The sequence below is a fragment of the Echinops telfairi genome, unplaced genomic scaffold (assembly GCF_000313985.2).
Source record: "Echinops telfairi isolate 266 unplaced genomic scaffold, ASM31398v2 ScPeMD7_7400;HRSCAF=8409, whole genome shotgun sequence".
Lineage (NCBI taxonomy): Eukaryota > Metazoa > Chordata > Mammalia > Afrosoricida > Tenrecidae > Echinops > Echinops telfairi.
In genome coordinates this window covers 34,993,809-35,011,195 of record NW_022111300.1, presented here as the reverse complement: position 1 = coordinate 35,011,195, position 17,387 = coordinate 34,993,809, and the positions used below count along the sequence as shown (strand labels likewise).

Sequence of the window (17,387 nt, the reverse complement as noted above, 5' to 3'; positions counted from 1 at the left end):
GTGTGTGTGTGTGTGTGTGTGTGTGTAGAAGGTGTGTGTTCTGAGCATGCTGCGCTTGCTGATAGACCCACCCCAGCATGGAGGCTGGAGCTCTGGGGAAGAAGGGAGCAGGACACCCCCCTGGAGCCAATGCTGCCACGCCCTCCAGGGCCCAGGAATCTCAGGGTCTCGGGAAAGCTCCAGGCTGCAGCCTCTGACCACTAGCAAACGGCAGCCCCCGGTGCTGACCACCCCTCACCCCACTGTGGCTTCACAGCTGTCCCTCCACCAGGGGAACAAAGCCTGCAAACCAAGACCCAGCCAGGAACAGGGCTCCCGCGCCCCGGGTCTGGCCACCTCTGCACGGCCACAGCTCACCTTGTGCTTCAACTCCCCAAGGTCACAGGAGGAGTGAGCAGCCATCCAGCGTAATGTCTGATGAAATGCTTCTTGCGTCTCCTCCCCCACTCAGAGTGAGGAAACAGAAACCAGAGAGGCGGCGGGGCCCCCCGAGGCCACACAGCTACTGATCCCCATCTCCAATGCCGGGCCCAGACTGCCCTTTCCTCTGAGAGCTGGCGGTCCCCCCAGACACGTGGCCTAACTGGGTCCATCTCCTCCTTTTAATCAAAAAGGAGGCACTTGAGAAATGTGTGGCGGTTTGTCCTGGAAAGCGTTTGAGGGCAGTGTTGATGTCCCCACGCTAATGGCCTGTGCTGGACGGCCAGACTAAGGGCTGTCAGACTCACCCGGAGGCACTGCAGAAGAAGTGCCCGGCAACCTCCCCCTGACACACAGCCTCGTCCACCCTAAGGAGCAGCTCTGCTCCAGGACACCAGTCGGGCGTGACGGCTGGGGGAAGACTTGGGTTTTCCCGTTTGGTTGTCTTTCAAGAAATCTGCCCTAGGAAGTGGGACTCTCCTCAGACAGCTAATTTCCTCAAGTTTTTCCTACCTTTGGCTTTTTAACTGAATGGTCTGAGGGTCATTCCACTTGCAGACAAGGAGGCCCCTCCAAGGGCCCAGGCCCCTGCTGCTGCCCATGAGGCATCCCTGTGGGAATTAGACGATGCATCTAACTTCCAATCAACAATTGGTTTTACTGTGCTTCTTTCACGTGACCATCTCCCAGGAAGCCGCCAGGGCCCTTTCGGTCTCCCCCACCCCCGCCCCCCCACCTGTCTGCTCAAGGAGGACGTACTCAGAAGATGGTCGGTTGGCCATCCCCAGGGCGCCTTTGTGGGGCTTTATTTCCCTCCTCATGCCTCCTCACTGTAAGTGCGCCATGCTGAGGGCCAGGCCTTTGCTCGGACTCAGCCACTGCCAGGGTCAAACTTAGTCATGAGCAGACGGACCCTCCACACATGGGAACAACAACAAAAATGGAGTTGGGTTTTTGTGCGGGTGGATGGTGCTGACTCAGGTGGAGGGTTCCTTCTAAGGGAACCGCTGTGGGTAGGCTGTCCCCACTCCGGCAGGGAGGGGATGCCTGGTGATGCGCTGCTGGCCCTGCCCCTCCTCAGTGGCTGTCACTGGCCTCAGGTCACCTGGGATTCTCATAAGGCATCTCTGAAAGGGCATCTCCCCAGAGGTTTATCTTTCCATAAGGGGTAACAGAATGCTGTAGCTGTTTGTCCCCACCCGGTCCCACACCAGGCTCCTCCTGAAGCCCATGTGTCAAGCCCTTGAGGAGCTTCCTCTGTTTCTCTGCCCCTCTCCAGGGGAGGCCAGTCCCTGGAGAAGGACATCACCTTCGGTGAAGCAGAGGGACAGCAGGAAAAGAAGAAGGCCCTCCAGGAGAGAGGCCGATGGGCTCGATCACAGGAACCATCATGAGGGTGATGGATGTGAATCCCGGTGCTGGCAGAGAACTTTGAAAGCATCGTGGGCCACGAAAGAACAAACAAATCCATCTCGGAAGAAGCGCGGCCAGGATGCTCCTCAGAGGCAAGGGCAGCAAGACTTCTCACGTGTTTGGACAAGCTGTCAGCAGAGACTGTCCCTGGAGAAGGACATCGTGCTTGGTAAAGCAGAGGGGCAGTGGAAAGAGGAAGACCCTCAACACGATGGGGTGACACAGTGGCTGCAACAATGGGCTCAGGCACAGGGACAATTTTAGCGGGGTGCAGGGCTGAGCAGTGTTTCCTTCTGTTACACATAAGGTCGCTATCGGTCGGAACCAACTCATGGCACCTACAACAACTACTGCTTTACCAAGCGTGGTGCCCTCTCCAGGGACTGACCCTCCTGATAACGTGTCCGCAGTAGGTGAGGAGAAGTCTCCCCTCCTCCCCTCTAAGGAGCATGCTGGCTGTGCTGCCTCCAATACAGATCTGTTCCTTCAGATGCATGGAAGTCTGCGAGGCACCGTTCATATTCGCCACCACCATAGCCCAAAGGTATTGATCCTCCAGCCTTCCTTGTTCATTGTCCAGCTTGGGCCTGAATTAAGAGGTGATGGAAAACATGGCTGGCTTTATGGAGCCCAGCCGCCACCAACAACTGCTCTACAAACGATCACATTGGAAAGTCTGGGGTAAAGAGGATAAAAATGTGAGACAGAACACAAAGTCATAAAAGATCTGGCTGCCGGGTCAGCGAGACACTGCTGGGACCCCCAAGACTGTGGCCCTTAATCATCCTGTAGGCCTGGAACAGAACTCATCCGTGACAGTAGCCAACCATGTACGACCAAAATGACAACCTTCACCCAAAGACAAAGTCCATAGGGTGTAGGACGGAGGAGGAATGGGAACAGAAAACCCAGGAGCACATGGGGTGCGTGGCTGTGCACTGAAAGGATGGCAGTGGAAGACCTCAGACACAAGATATCTGCATTGTTGAGTGTGAAATGGGCGAGGCGCTGTGTACACCTTCACCCAAGTCACAATGAAAAGTTTAAAACACAGCACGTGTGTGTTTATGTGAGTGAGTGAGTGAGTGAGTGAGTGAGTGTCTTAAATCAGGTCAGGTCAGGTGCAATTAGTCTTCAAAGTGACTTCTTTTTTAAAGCAGCAGAACTCCCCTGCTTCGTGGGTGCTGGTTGTGGATCCAGGTAAAATGAACACTTCGGCTCATTGGTTCAGTGGTGAGGGTTTTCGTTTTCCTTGAGCCGCTATGAGTGAGGCGTAATCCATACCGAAGGCTTTGTTCTTCATCAGTAAGCGCTTCAAATCCCCTCGCTTTCAGCGAGCAGTGTTTTGTTGTCTGCGTATCAGAGGCGGTAATGGGCCGTCCTCCAATCCCGATGCAGCATGCTTCTTCCTGAAGCCTGGCTTCGTGGTCGTGGCCATGTGGAAGGTTAGTCTGTCAGAGGAGTCCCAGGCTTTGTGAAAGGACCCATTTGCCCCGCAAGCATCCCCAGCCCTGGGGAGCCTCCATATTGGCCCTTGACCTGCGAGCGCTGTGTTACTGATGGACATGGTCCTGTAGCAAACATAGTATTTGAATTGCCTGTGACTGGTCCTTTCTGCTGGTGTAGTGGTTATGCGTTGGGCTACTAACCCAAGGTCAGCAGTTCAAAACCACCAGCTCCTCTGCAGGAGAGAGACGGGGCTTTCTGCTCCCATAAAGAGTTCCAGTCTCAGAACCCCCTAAAGGCAGTTCTACTCCGTCCTACAAGGTCGCTATGAACTGGAGTCAACTCCACAGCACTGGGATGGTTTGTTCCTTGTGGTCCCCAGGGCACGCGCAAGTGCACAGCAGCAGAGCAGACGTCACTGAGGTCACCTTTCAAGTCTCCAGAAGCTCTGCTGACCAGCACCCGCCAGCTCCCCAGTGAGAAGCACAGCTCCCCAGGCGTCAGGGGTCCGAGCAAAGAGCCCAGTGTCTCAGGGGATAGCACCTGGTTTGACCTGGGTTGTGGTAGTGGTTTGGAACAGCCAAAGGGCAGGAGGGCTGGTCTTCAAGAGGAGGGGCCGGCCAGAAGCAGAGGCCCAGGGTACTAAGCGGCAGGGCCACTCTGGCCACAGCAGCTTAGAGCAAAGCTGCTTCAACCGTGGGTCACAACTCCTATCTGAATGTGAGGCTCCCCAAACTTTGGCAGTAGCAAAATGCTTCTGAATGTGCAATGGCCACAAAGCAGTTCAATTGTTGTTGCTGTTGTTGTTTGTCAATATAGGAGGGGCCTTCAAAAAAGTCGTGGAAAACTCCATAGTTTAATATTGATTTAATTTAATCTCACACTTTAATTCAACTTTTAATGTCATATGCATATATATATATATATATATGGGAGAAAGATGAGACTTCTACTCCCATAAAGAATTATAGTCTTGGAAACCATAGGGATAGTTCTACCCTATTCTATAGGGTCTCTATGAGTATATATAGTGTGTATATATCATATACATATATATGTATTTCGTAAAGTTCTGTTTGTAGCTATCAAAGATGTAAATAAAGCTTATGTTACTAAACCCAAACCAAACACTGCCATCAGGTGGAACAGACTCATAGCAACCCTGCAGGGTAGGACCGCTCCTGCAAGTTTGCAAGACTGCAACTCTGCGGGAGTAAAAAGCTTTGTTTTGCCTTATAAGTACCATGCGCTAACCAATTGGTCCACTGTAGCTTTTCTTTACAGGAGTAAAAATCTTTGTCTCTCTCCTGTGAGCAGCTTGGTGGTTTGGAACTGCCAACCTTGTGGGTTCGTAGCCCAAAGTATAACCACTTTGACACCAGGGCTCCTAACTGTGATGCAAATGAGTAACACATCAGAAGTGTGTTGTCGATTTTTCAGGCCCAAGGGGGCGTGCGTGACAAGGGTAAGGGGTCCCCCGTCTAGGGATGCCAGCCTCAGAGAGGTGATGGAGACGCCCCAGGCCAGCTCCAGGTGGCCAGGCCCGCCGCCCTGGAAGGGAGGGAGGGGCCCGTCCCCAGATGGATGGACAGAGGGACGCAGGCATGTGCGCCTGGGAGAGGGGTGCCCGCTCTATCTCACCTCGGTCTCCCTCTCGTCCATCCAGCAGGGCTCGGGCGGAGACCATGGCCCATGGCATTGACGAGCTCATCGGCATCCCCTTCCCCAACCACAGCAGCGAGGTGCTGGGCAGCCTCAACCAGCAGCGGCAGGACGGGCTGCTGTGCGACGTGCTGCTGGTGGCGCAGGAGCAGGAGTACCGCACGCACCGCGCCGTGCTGGCCGCCTGCAGCAAGTACTTCCAGAAGCTCTTCACGGCCGGGACCCTGGCCAGCCAGCCCCACGTCTACGAGATCGACTTCGTGCAGCCCGAGGCGCTGGCCGCCATCCTGGAGTTCGCCTACACCTCCACGCTCACCATCACCGCGGCCAACGTGCAGCACATCCTGAACGCCGCCCGGCTGCTGGAGATCCCGTGCGTCGTGAACGTGTGCCTGGAGATCATGGCGCCCGGCGGGGCCGGCGGCGCCGAGGACAAGGAGGACGAGGAGGAGGAGGAAGAGGAGGAGGAGGAGGAAGAGGAGGAGGAGGACGACGACGACGACGACGACACGGAAGACTTCGCAGACCAAGAGAACCTGCCGGACGCCCAGGACATCAACTGCCACCAAAGCCCTTCCAAGACGGACCACCTCGCGGAGAAGGCCTTCGCCGACGCCCCCCGGGACTTCCCTGGCCCCTTCCCGGCGGGCAGCCCCGACCACCTGGGGGTCATCCGGGACTTCTCCATCGAGTCCCTGCTGAGGGAGAACCTGTACCCCAAAGCGAGCATCCCCGACGGGCGGCCCTCCCTCTCGCCGTTCGCCCCGGACTTCTTCCCACACCTCTGGCCCGGGGACTTCGGTGCCTTGGCCCAGCTGCCCGAGCAGCCCCTGGACGGCGGGCCCCTGGACCTGGTCATCAAGAACCGGAAGATCAAAGAGGAGGAGAAGGAGGAGCTGCCCCCGGCCCCGCCCCCGCCCTTCCCCAGCGACTTCTTCAAAGACATGTTCCCCGACCTTCCCACGGGCCCGCTGGGCCCCATCAAGGCGGAGAACGACTATGGTGCCTATCTCAACTTCCTGAGTGCCACCCACCTGGGCGGGCTCTTCCCGCCCTGGCCGCTGGGGGAGGAGCGCAAGCTGAAGCCCAAGGCCTCCCAGCAGTGCCCCATCTGCCACAAAGTCATCATGGGGGCAGGGAAGCTGCCGCGGCACATGAGGACGCACACTGGGGAGAAGCCATACATGTGCAACATCTGCGAGGTCCGCTTCACCAGGTGCGCAGTGGGGGCGGGGTGGGGCGGGGCCGGGGGAGGCGCCGCGTGACAAGTGGATCCTATACTAGGTCATGGCTAGGAGGAGGCGAGGCCAGGCCAGGTCCGGGGATGGGATATTAACAGCTTTCTCTAGCACAAGGATTAGATGGAACCCCAAGGTCTAGCGCATCTATGAGGATGAAGAGAAAAGCCGTTCTGGTTAAGACACGGGTCCCAGGGCATGGCCCAACTCCACCCCCCACCACCCCCCACTGTTAATCCCGGGGTCCATAGCCCCCCAGTTCCAAGATCTCCAGTGGAGTGCAGCCCTTGTATTTCACAAACGTTGGGCCTATGGGGTCACTTTGAGGGGCCATCAACTCAAAAGCAGTGAGCTGATTTTCGGGGGGTGGGGGGTTGGGGTGTGTGTGTTTTAACAGCAACCAGACCCAACTCACAAGCACCCAACAGGACAGGACTGAGCTGCCCCCTAGAGTTTCTGAGGCCACGGTCTTTTTGAGAGGCCAGACTGCCACGTCTTTCTCCCAGGCAACAGCTGGTGGGTTCCAACCACGGACCTTTCCAGGGGCAGCCATGCACTTTAACCAGTGTGCCACCAGGGCTCCATGAAATCACAGCCTCTGGGAAGCCGGCTCTGTCCCCTAGAGTTGCCCTCCACTCTGCTCCCTACACTCCCCCAGGGAGGTGGAGCGATGCACGTAGTTTATAGGTGAGCCACCCAGGTCAGGGAAGTGCGACTGGTGAGAAGTGGACTTGAGGCCCAGCCTCTGTGTGATAGCAAAACCTGTGGCTCGCGGGCATCAGAGACCCCAGAAGGCCCCGATATTCAACTCCAGGGTCAGACCTAAAGGTTTGGGCCTTTTCTCAGGCTCTCCCACTGGCTCTCCTTGTTAGGCATCACCTTGAGGCACTGAAGTCCCTGCCTTACAAACCGCTCCTCTTTCCTAGAACCCACTGCCATTGAGTCGAAGCCCACTGATATCAACCCTCTAAGATAGGACAGAATTGTCCCTGGGACTTTCTTAGACTGTAGCTCTTTACAGGAGTAGAAAGCCTCATCTTTCTCTCACAGAGCAACTGGTAGTTTCAAACTGCTGGCCTTGTGGTTAGAAGCCTAATTCATAACCCACTATACCACTAAAAACAAAACCAAACTCTTTGCCATCAAGTCAGTTCTGACCCATAACTACCGTGTAGGACAGAGAAGAATTGCCCCTGTGGGATTCCCAGACTGTAACTTTTTACGGGAGTAGAAAGCCTCATCGTTCTCCTGCAGAGACTCTGGAGGGTTTGAACCACCGACCCATGAGTAACCCACTGGGCCACCAGGCCTCTAGGCCTTGAGAGGCTTCATTGATGGGAAATTCAGCCCATGGGTGCGTTGATGGTCACTGGCCAGCGACTGATCCTCCCAGTCATGTCCACAATAAGATAGTTCTGGGTAAGCGGCTCCGTTGGTCATTTCAGTTTGTGGACATGGACATACCTGCCTCATGGCCCTGACGTATTAGACGAGGTTCTTCCCACTGCCCCTATCCCCATCCAGGAGCCCACATGAAACACTGCATGGTCCACATGTATTGGAAACTGGCCATGGGGAGTGCTGAGGGCATGCCCTTCTATGCCAAGTGCCCAGGCTTAGTTAGGCCTTGGAGGGCGGGAGGGATGCTTGGAAACAGGTTAGTTATCAAACCAGTGACAGTGCTTTTAGGAACAAAGCAAGGTGAGGTCTGTAAGTCAGGCACCCTGCTGCCGGGGAAGTTTCTGCAGTATCTCCCGGTGACAGACTCCACAACTGATGGCTCTGAAGGGCAAGCTTCCAATGGGGCCTTGGGCTCTCCCCTCGGGAGACTCTCCCGGATCCTTTGAGGTAACAGTGGAGGGAGAATCCTGGGGCGAGGGGGCAGGGTGCTGTCTGCAGCCCCCACCTCCCTGAGGTGACCCGAGCCCAACACTATTCACCATAAGGGTCTCCGTTCCCATGACCTCTGTAGAACTGCCAGCCCCAAAGTTCCCAAGATTCCCCTCCCCTCAGCATCCCCTCCCTTACTAATGGTGCTGACACCCCTCCAGCCTTCTCCTAAGGTCACTCAGCACCCCCAGAGCGGAGCTAGGTCCCTGAACAAGGCTTGATGACGATGAGGAAAGGCCAGGAGGAGAAACACGGTGTAAAAGGCAGCAATCTGAACTTGACCTCCAGCAGCAGGCTTCAAAGACAGACTCTCCCAAGCCAAATTGGCCCCCAGCGCCCTCTCTGGCCAAGCCAGGCACTACCGCCCTCATTTCCCAGCCCCACCTGGGCTTCTGTGGCCGAGTAGTGGTTACAAGTTGCACTGACATCCAGCATGGTACACAGTTCGAAACCACCAGCAGTTCAAGAGAAAAACTGGGCTTTCTACTCCTGTAAACAGTGACAGCCCACAGGGGGTCACTGAATCAATATCGACTCCATGGCAGTGAGTTTAGGTTTAGTTTTGTGTGGTTTTTTTTTACCTAGGCCTCTCTCTCCACAGATGGTTGACAGAAGGGGACACCTCTCCCTGCAGGAGAACCCCAGGTCTATAACTTCAAGGGGATGTGACCTCAGGGGACCAGAGTGAGCCCACAGCCCGCACCTCCCTCTGTGCCACCTCTTTGCCTCCTCCTCTCTAAGCAAAGGTGACCAGACATCCGCTTTTGGCGGGACAGTCCCGATTTTTAACCATTTTTCCCCCCGCATCCCATGGCGTTTTTTAAAAGTCCCGATTTTTGGAAAGAATGCACGACAAGCTAGGGTATATGGTTTTCGGCTGCCATGTGGCTATTTCACCAGGATAGGAGTTTTATCAATGGTGTCCCGCTTTACCAATGTTAACATCTGGTCACCTAACTCTAAGCAGGATCTGCACCCCTCCCCATGGGGCCTCCATCAGGGTGACTCAGGCCTGGGCAGGTCCTGCCTTCACAGAGAAGGCGGTCAGCCTGACCGTTCGCCTCCAACACGAGGACAGCCTGGTGTATAGAGAGAGTGGCCAATTGGGAGGCTGCTAACCGAAAGGTCTGTGGTTCAACTCCACCAGCTGCTTCCTGGGAGAGAAGCCTGTCCATCTGCTCTCATCTGGATCACACCTAGGAATCCATACCCACTGCCCTGGCACCTCTTTACAAGGGCAGTCAGCCTCTCTCCCCCGAGGAGCAGCTTGTGGGATTGAACCTTGGACCCAATGGTCAGCAGTCCAGTGTTTGCCGGACAGTGCCGCCAGGGCTCCTCACTGTCACTGCCTCTGACAACAAACTGGCTGAGTAGTCTAAGGGAGGTACATTCCAGGACCCTCCCTCCCCGTGCATTCCTGGGGGCCCCGGGGGTGGGGGGAGCCTCTGGGTAGGCAGCCTCCCACTGCCTCCAAGCATTGGGGCAGAACCTCAGGCCAGCCTGTCTCCAGCAGCAGCAGCTGTATTGCTTCCAGATCTGGAAAGCTCTGAGGGTCCTCCCCTTCCCAGTCAGAGAGGAGTCCCCTGGGGAGACTTTCCTGGTCTGGTGCCTTACTGCGGCCTGCAGGCACCCCTTCGCCCCCATCACCCCATTCTGCTCTCTCAGAGCCTTTGCTGCTCCCTACAGTAGCCCTGTGAGGGTCCTCCTGGCCCCAGGGTCCCAGACCCCAAGTCTGATCCCCACCAAGACCATATACTTCTCCCTATGCCCCACCCATACCCACACCACTGTCCTGGCTGTTTCACCCCCCACCCAGACCAATCCCCTTCTCCCAGCTGCCTTGAACCCCAGAGGCCGTGCAGCAGCTGCTCAGAGCAGTAGAGGCTGCCCCTTGGGCTTAAAGTGTCCAGACTCAGGGCAAGACAAGGCCACTCACTCCCTGAAGCCAAGCCCCCCACAATGTCCCAGAAGCCAGAGTGGGACCCCAGGCAGAGAGAGGGACCCGCAGGCCTCTTGGGCACTGCTTTTCTGCAGGCGTGTCCTCCTGAAGTCTGAGCCCTCCCATCTCAGTAGGAGAGCTGAGTTACTAAGGAGCCCTGATGGCATAGTGGTTAAGCATTGGGCTGTGATCCCCAGGGTCAACAGTTCGAAACCACCAGCCGCTCCATGGGAACAAGACAGGCTTCTCCCTCCTGTTAAGAGTTATGGTCTCAGAAACTCACAGGGATAGTTCTACCCCGTCCTGTAGGATGAGCATGAATGAACTCAATGGTGGTGAGTGAGTGAGTTATGAAGTGAGTTATGAGTTACTAAGGGTCTCTGACCTCAGACTCATAGGTGCAGACAAGAAAATTCCCCCTCAGGGGCTAACTCCCAGAATGCAGCTGAACTCTGGGAGGGGTGGGGTTCCTCCCAGCAGGGCCCCTTTCATCCCTAAGGCCTGCCCACTACTTTCCCTCCCTGGGTTTCCCAAAGTGGGACTGAGGCCTCCCAACAAAAGTGTTCTCTGTTCTTGTGGTGTCCGAAACCCAGTGCTGAAACTGCTCCTTATTTCCCCCAGTCCCACTGGTAATCCCGCCCTGATCTATCCAGATGTGAAGTACCCCAGGAGCTCCCGGCTGGACTGTGTTTCTTTGACCCCACACTGTCCTCACCTAGCTCTGGTCAGACCAATAATCACTGGACTCAGAGTCCCCAACACATGCTCCCAGCCCAGCCCATGGTCACAGATTTTCCCTGGGAATGGCTGGGACGTGGGCTGGCAGCAGAGAGCAGCCCCAGCCCCAAATGGCCAGGACAGGGTGGCCTAGAACCAAGGTCAAGCCTGCCTCATCAGGGCTCTGGGCCTTCAGATCCCAGAAAATCTGAGCCAGGGGCCAGAGGTAAGGAAGAAAGAAAGGGGTCTTCAGAGGTGCCACCACAGCCCAGCCATCCTTGCAGCTAGGGCCTGGACAGGCCTCTGGGGGATGCTCCTCTTGCTCCCACCACATTAGTCCTGGGCTGCAGGCAACAGCGACTGGCATCAGGCCTCACCCAGCCCTCCTGGTAGGGGCTCCCAGAGAGCACAGCTGTGTACCCCCTGCCAGGAGCACCGGGTCCCAGCTCCTGAGGGTCTCTGCCTCCAGATATGGGCCAAGTAGTGCAGGCCAGATTAGAGACAAGGCCAGCCCACCTCTACCCCCAAGATAACGCACCCACCAGAGGAAGAGGGGACAGCCTCTGCACTCCACAGGGGCACCCATGACCCCACCAGTTTTCACCCAGCCCCCAGCCCCATCCCCACTCTATCTCTAGGGCCCTCCTCCTGGCAGCCAGATGCTCAGTCATCCCCATCTGGCAGCCAGGCCTGGAGCCCGGCCTGGGAACCTCGTGCGGAGAACGTTAGGTCAATAGCAGGGCCAGCTGGAAGAGGGTTTGTCTCCACCACCGGGTCACCACCACGTCTGGGTGCCCGGCTGGGAAGCATGGTGCTCACCGGGAGCTGTTACAGAGGGCCAGGGACTCCTGCCTCGGCCCCGGTGCCTCCCACATCTCTCCCGAAGATGAGCGCTCAGTGCTCGGGAAGCAGGGAGGCCGAGGAGGCCGGAGTGGCTGTGACTGGCGGGCTTCCGAAGGAAAGGGCAGGAGGGGAGGCCAAAGCCACAGAGGCACCCATGGATTTTAGAGTCTGGGCATTCTGAGAATCTGCCCCCCTCTTTAATTGGCTGTCAGAGTTGGCAAGCTGGTGGGACTAAGCATCAGGCTAGTGGGGGTGTGAGCACCTAGCCAGGGGACCACCTTTCTGAAAGGGAGCAGCCAGGAGCTCAGAGCACGCACACTGCTGCCTCCACAAACCGGCAGGGCAGCCCAGCCAACCAGCCAGGTTAGAAAGGCCGCAATCTACAAAGTCAAAAGACCACTCACTACACAGGCCATCATGTTTGGTAGAGGGTCGGTGGGGAAAGGAAAGGGGTGTAGGAAGAGCCCCTCAGTGAGATGGCGTGACCGAGTGGCTACAACCCTGGCTCACAGGGAGCCACCTTGGTGAGGAGGATGGTGGGCGCGGACGGCCCATTCCATGCTATGGCCCCTGCATTTGCTCTGAGCCACTAAGCAAGCTCTCCCTGAGCATCTGAGGTGAGAGGTGTGCAGCCCCTGCTGTGAGTGTCCTTGCCCCCAAACCACTCAACACTACATACATTGGACGGGGTCGCCTACAAATGAGGAGACTGCATGACCCGGGAGAGCCTGGTCTCCTTGCTCTAAAGTCAGAACCGGAGTCCTCAGTGTTTTCAGGGCCCTGGGAAGCTTACTAGAGCCCTGGTGGCCCTGTCAGGTTTGCGATGGCCTGCTAACTGCAAGGTCCGTGGTTCAAACCCGCCAGCCGGGCCTCAGGAGAAGGACGAGGCTGTCTGCTCCTGCAAAGACTTAACAAAGCTCGGGTCTGTCGGCAATTCTACACAGTGCCCCTATGAGTCAGAATTGACTCGAAGGCAGTGGGTTTGGGGGGCGTTTATCCTACACTCAGCAGCAACGTCTGGCAACATGTTAGCCATCAACTCTCAGGTCCCACCCAGTGATCTGTACTGTCCAGTCCTGAGGACAGTCCCGATCTCTGCCCCTTCTTAGCCATCTGGACGGAAACCAGATGACTGACAGGAGGGGGAGGGGATGAGAGTCACAGCCAGGGCCTGCTCTGCACCTAGGGACAGGTGGTGGGAAAGACAGGGACAGGTGTGCAATGCCCCCCTTCCTCCAGGCGCCTGTAAACATTGCTCTCCGCCCCACCTCTGAGGAACCATTCCTGAAACGAGAGCCAGTGGGCCCTCTAGTGGCCACTGGACACCAGAGCTGAGACCCTGCGGCCCCAGGTTTTATACCTAGCTTGCTGTCCATCTGACTGAGCGTGCTGGGGGACATCCGACCTCAGAGCTGAGCCTGAAGCCACAGCTGGACGGCCTCCTCCCTCAGGCCCACCTGCGGGGAGGAGATGGGATTCTGGAGAAAGCGCTTGGGGAGCAGAATGATGGGGAGAGAGCAGCGGGGAATTCTCTCAGCTGGCTAGTTCATTTCCTCAGCAGAGCTCAGAGGCCCCCTAAGGTGGTCTGTGGTGAAAACAGCCCTCTCACGTCACTCTTCCTTTCAAGCTCCCAGGGAGGTGTGTTGAATGTGACTCCCACTAGCCCAGGTTCTCACCCTCTGCTCTGGGTAGTGAGAATGCTTGACTGGCCCCAGGCTCATCTCACTGCTGAGTGACTTGCATAAAGACACCTAGCACATTAGTGGTGGGCCTGCAGCTGAAGCAGGAGCTCCCAGACCCCCAATGGGCCCCACCCCTATCCCATGCCTTTCCTCTGACTAATACTGCTGACACCAGCAAACGCTTGGCCCTAGATTAGGCGGCATTCCTGCTGCACCTGGATCTTTTGTAAACCCCGAGCTTGTCTGCAGACAAAGAAGAGAGCCAGGGCTTAGGCTGAGAAACCACCGTGCAGGGACTGAGCCTGGCTGGCCCAGCCTCCATACGCCCAGATTAGTGCCCAGATTAGTGGACTCCGCAGCCCTGGCAGCGAGATGGGGCCCCAGATGGGAATGGGGTCTCCTGCTCTGGGCAAGAGGGTGTGGGCTGGTTATTCAAGTGCCACCTGTATAAATGGGTCCAGCACCATGGAAGGACATTGAAGGACAAAAGAAACCAATGATCCAGGGGACATGCAGCCCCATGCCAGTCTGTGAGACAGGTCTCTGTTATAAAGCGGCAGAGTGATTCTAGAGGTTCGGGGGTGCAGAGCGGAGCCCTGGCGTGGTGAGTGGTTACGCATTGGACTGCTAACTCTAAGGTCCGTAGTTTGTATCCATGAGCCATTCTGCAGGAGAAAGAGGCCCTTTTTACTCCACTCCCAAGAGTGACAGCCTCCGGAACTCACAGGGGCCGTTCTACCCCGCCCTACAGGGTCACTAGGAGTCAGCATTCTCAGTGATGGTAGGAATTTGGTTTTGGGGTGCAGAGGCCTTTCAGACCCTGCCCCTCCTTGACTCCCTTCAGCCCTACCCTGAGATAGTGCAGCAGCAGAACTGAGCACGCCCCGTTCCTGGAATTGACCCCTAGGGAGCCCCAGCAGGTTCTAGAGGAGCATTTGGGAGTGGCCCCCGGATTCCTTGCAGGACTGACTGGGGTCTCTGCTTCGCAGGCAGGACAAGCTGAAGATCCACATGCGGAAACACACGGGAGAGCGGCCCTACCTGTGCATCCACTGCAACGCCAAGTTCGTGCACAACTACGACCTCAAGAACCACATGCGCATCCACACGGGCGTGCGGCCCTACCAGTGCGAGTTCTGCTACAAGAGCTTCACGCGCTCCGACCACCTGCACCGCCACATCAAGCGCCAGAGCTGCCGCATGGCGCGGCCCCGGCGCGGCCGCAAGCCAGCCGCCTGGAGGGCTGCCAGCCTGCTCTTTGGGCCCGGCGGCCCGGCCCCCGACAAGGCGGCCTTCGTCATGCCCCCAGCGCTAGGCGACGTGGGCGGCCACCTGGGAGGCAGCGCCATGTGCCTGCCTGGCCCCAGCCCGGCTAAGCACTTCCTGACGGCGCCCAAGGGCGCCCTGAGCCTGCAAGAGCTGGAGCGGCAGTTCGAGGAGACCCAGATGAAGCTGTTGGGGCGCGCGCAGCTGGAGGCCGAGAGGAATGCGGGGGGCCTCCTGGCCTTCGCGCTGGCCGAAAACGTGGCCGCAGCCACGCGACCCTACTTCCCGCTGCCCGACCCCTGGGCTGCGGGCCTGGCAGGCCTCCCAGGGCTGGCCGGCCTCAACCATGTGGCCTCCATGTCTGAAGCCAACAACTAGGCCAGGCTGGGCCCGCCCTCGCCCCCAACCTGGGCCTAACCAAGGCCCACCGGAGGGTGCGAACTGTCCGTTTCAGTAACAAAAGGGGACCCAGTGCAGAGCTGAGTGGCTGCAACAGTTTCCCCCTCCCCTCCTGCCCCTGGTCCAGGAGTCCCGTCCACAGAGCAGAGGCCAAGAGCAGGGTGGGGGCTGGGGCCCTGGAGGGGCAGGAGTTAGTGAGCGGGGCTTCCTGGTGGAGCACCACTGCCCCTTGGGAAGCCCCTCCCACACTGCTCTTAACTGCGCTAGTTTCTAGTAGGGGCCCCGGATCCTTTGGGGAAATGCCCACCCCACCCCTCACCCTGTCCTCTGCCCGTGACCCACCACGCCGCCCTCTGTGCCTCGGTTTCATCCTGCTGGGAAAGGGGACATACGCGCACAAACACACATACGCACACCCCTCGCCAAAGCAAGTTCTCAGGAGGGGAGCAGCTTGGCACTCCAGAAGCCGCTAGTGACCACCTGTCTCTGTCACCATGCCCGTGCACTTGTACATTAGCCGCTTTAAGAAACGTGGCCAAACTAGATGGAGAGGACCCAAGAGACAAGGGTGGGGATCCCAACCACCCACTTTCCCAGCAGGCCACGGTGTGTGTCTGCAAGCCTGGGGAACACCCTCCGGGGGTCTGCCCCACCTCTATACACGGAGTCTCTTGGGACTCCAGGGGCCCCGACCTCACGTAGCACTGCCTCCCTCCACCCTGATTCCTGAACAGCTGACCAAACACCTGGCTCCCCAGGATTTTCTTCTGTTTGCGTTTCCGGTTGTAGCTTTCTCGGGGCCTTGGCAGCAGAGGCCTCTCTACGGAAACAGCACCCGTGGTAATTCTTTCAGCCTGCTAAAGGATCACCCCAGTGGGCCTTGGAAACGGGGATGGCAAATTCTAAACTGCTCACTGGCGCCTCCCTGAGGTGGCCCCCAAGGCCTGCACCATACCCGCCCTAGGTAGGCCTCTGCTTGGCATCGCTGGCCGTTGCCCCCTTTTTGTGTTTGAACACCCTCTCCCCCTGGGATGCGCAAGGGGCACTTAGCTCCACGTTTGGCTAGGGGGCTTTGCGCACGATGGCCCAAGCTTTGGGCTGCAGTGCGTAGTAGGAAGGGCTTAGTGGATAGTTAGCCAACTCCGCAGCCTCTGCCTTCCTGCCCCCACTCCCTTTCCCTCCCTTCTCGCCTTCCTGTGGCCCAGTTCCCCGGTGGTGAGGAGGGTTTGTGCTAAAGTCCATCCACACGGGTGTCCCCACCGCAGAACCTCCTGCTCTTCTTGTTGCCTTGGCTTTTTAACTGAAGAAGAAGGAAAAGTACAGAACAAAAAGGCCTGAGAAGACCACAGACTCTCTTCCTCTCTCCGCTCCCCGGAGCAGATCCCTGGCCACTCGGTGCGGGCCCACCTGATGATGCCCTTCCAGTCAGGCGGACCTGCTCTGCGTGCAAGGCATCTGCCTCTCCAGTTGCACTTCAGACACTTGCTTCTGGGACCCACCGTCGCTCATACCCCCCTCCCTACTCCAGAATTTAAAGGGGTGGGGGGGTGGAACAAATTGGAATCCATCGGTATTGGGGCTTTTGTTTTCTTTTGTAAAGGTTATGACTTCTTATAAACTCAAATTTTCAGATGACTAGGTAGTTCTTTCCTTTGTTTTGGTTTGTTTTCTTGACTGCGATTTGGGGTTGGACGTTGTAAAATATCCAGAGATGCGAAAGTACTGTATGATCAAGAAGAACTTGAAGCAAATGGATTGGGGCGGGGGTGGGGGGAAGTGATTGGGTAATTGTGGGTTTATTTTAAATTTTTTTGTTTCTGTTTCAATTTCCCTGTCTTCCTGTGGGAGAACGTTGGGATTTTTTTCTATTTATGACTTTTTCATGTGGTTGCTCTATGTAAAAACGATGCTCAACAGTTTGCCTTAGCGATTCAAGGGACAATCTCCCATCAACTTTGGTCGCACGCCGCATCCTGCCGAGACAAGCTCTCCGCTGATTTTCTGGCCTATTTATTAAACAGTATTCACTGACTTGATTACATTAGATCGAGAGTCGCCGTTTGTCAGCTGTGACTGCCGGAGGGCAGCAGGGCGGCAGCCAGCCAGGCTCTAGCCCTTTCCCACTGCAGGTTTGGCCCCCTGGGTGTCATAAACGTACCACAATGCCATAGACACCTTTTCAAACAACACCCCAGAAGCCCATCAGCATCCAATCCATACTGAATCATTTGAAGACTAGCGTTTGAAGTCCAAAAAAACCTGGGGGTCATTGAATTCCCTGGAGAAGGCTGACGCTCCTCTTTCCTGTTCTCAGTCCGGCGGCCACCGGTGGTTGTGCGGTGGGGTGCTCATGTCTTTATCCCTGGCCAAACCCACTGCTGTTGGTTGGACCGACTCCACTGCAAAGTGACCCTTCAGGACAACAGAACTGCCTCGCATGGTTTCCACGGCTGCAAGTCTTTCTGGACCCAG

At 57.0% G+C, this 17,387-nt stretch overlaps 1 protein-coding gene across 3 annotated transcripts in view; it reads left to right on the top strand.

Moving 5' to 3' along the window:
• The window catches only part of ZBTB7C (zinc finger and BTB domain containing 7C), a 141,633-nt gene extending 125,083 nt beyond the window's left edge, over positions 1-16,550 (top strand). For 2 of the 3 annotated variants that reach the window (XM_045296233.1, XM_045296232.1), the window contains exons 2-3: positions 4,949-6,157; positions 14,240-16,550. In XM_045296233.1, the coding sequence (XP_045152168.1) occupies positions 4,965-6,157; positions 14,240-14,894 (1,848 nt within the window). In that variant the 5' untranslated portion in view covers positions 4,949-4,964 and the 3' untranslated portion in view covers positions 14,895-16,550. Of the gene's footprint in view, positions 1-4,945; positions 6,158-14,239 lie in introns of all 3 variants that reach the window. The other variant, XM_045296234.1, reaches the window with a different exon arrangement.
• The last annotated feature ends 837 nt before the right edge of the window (positions 16,551-17,387 follow it).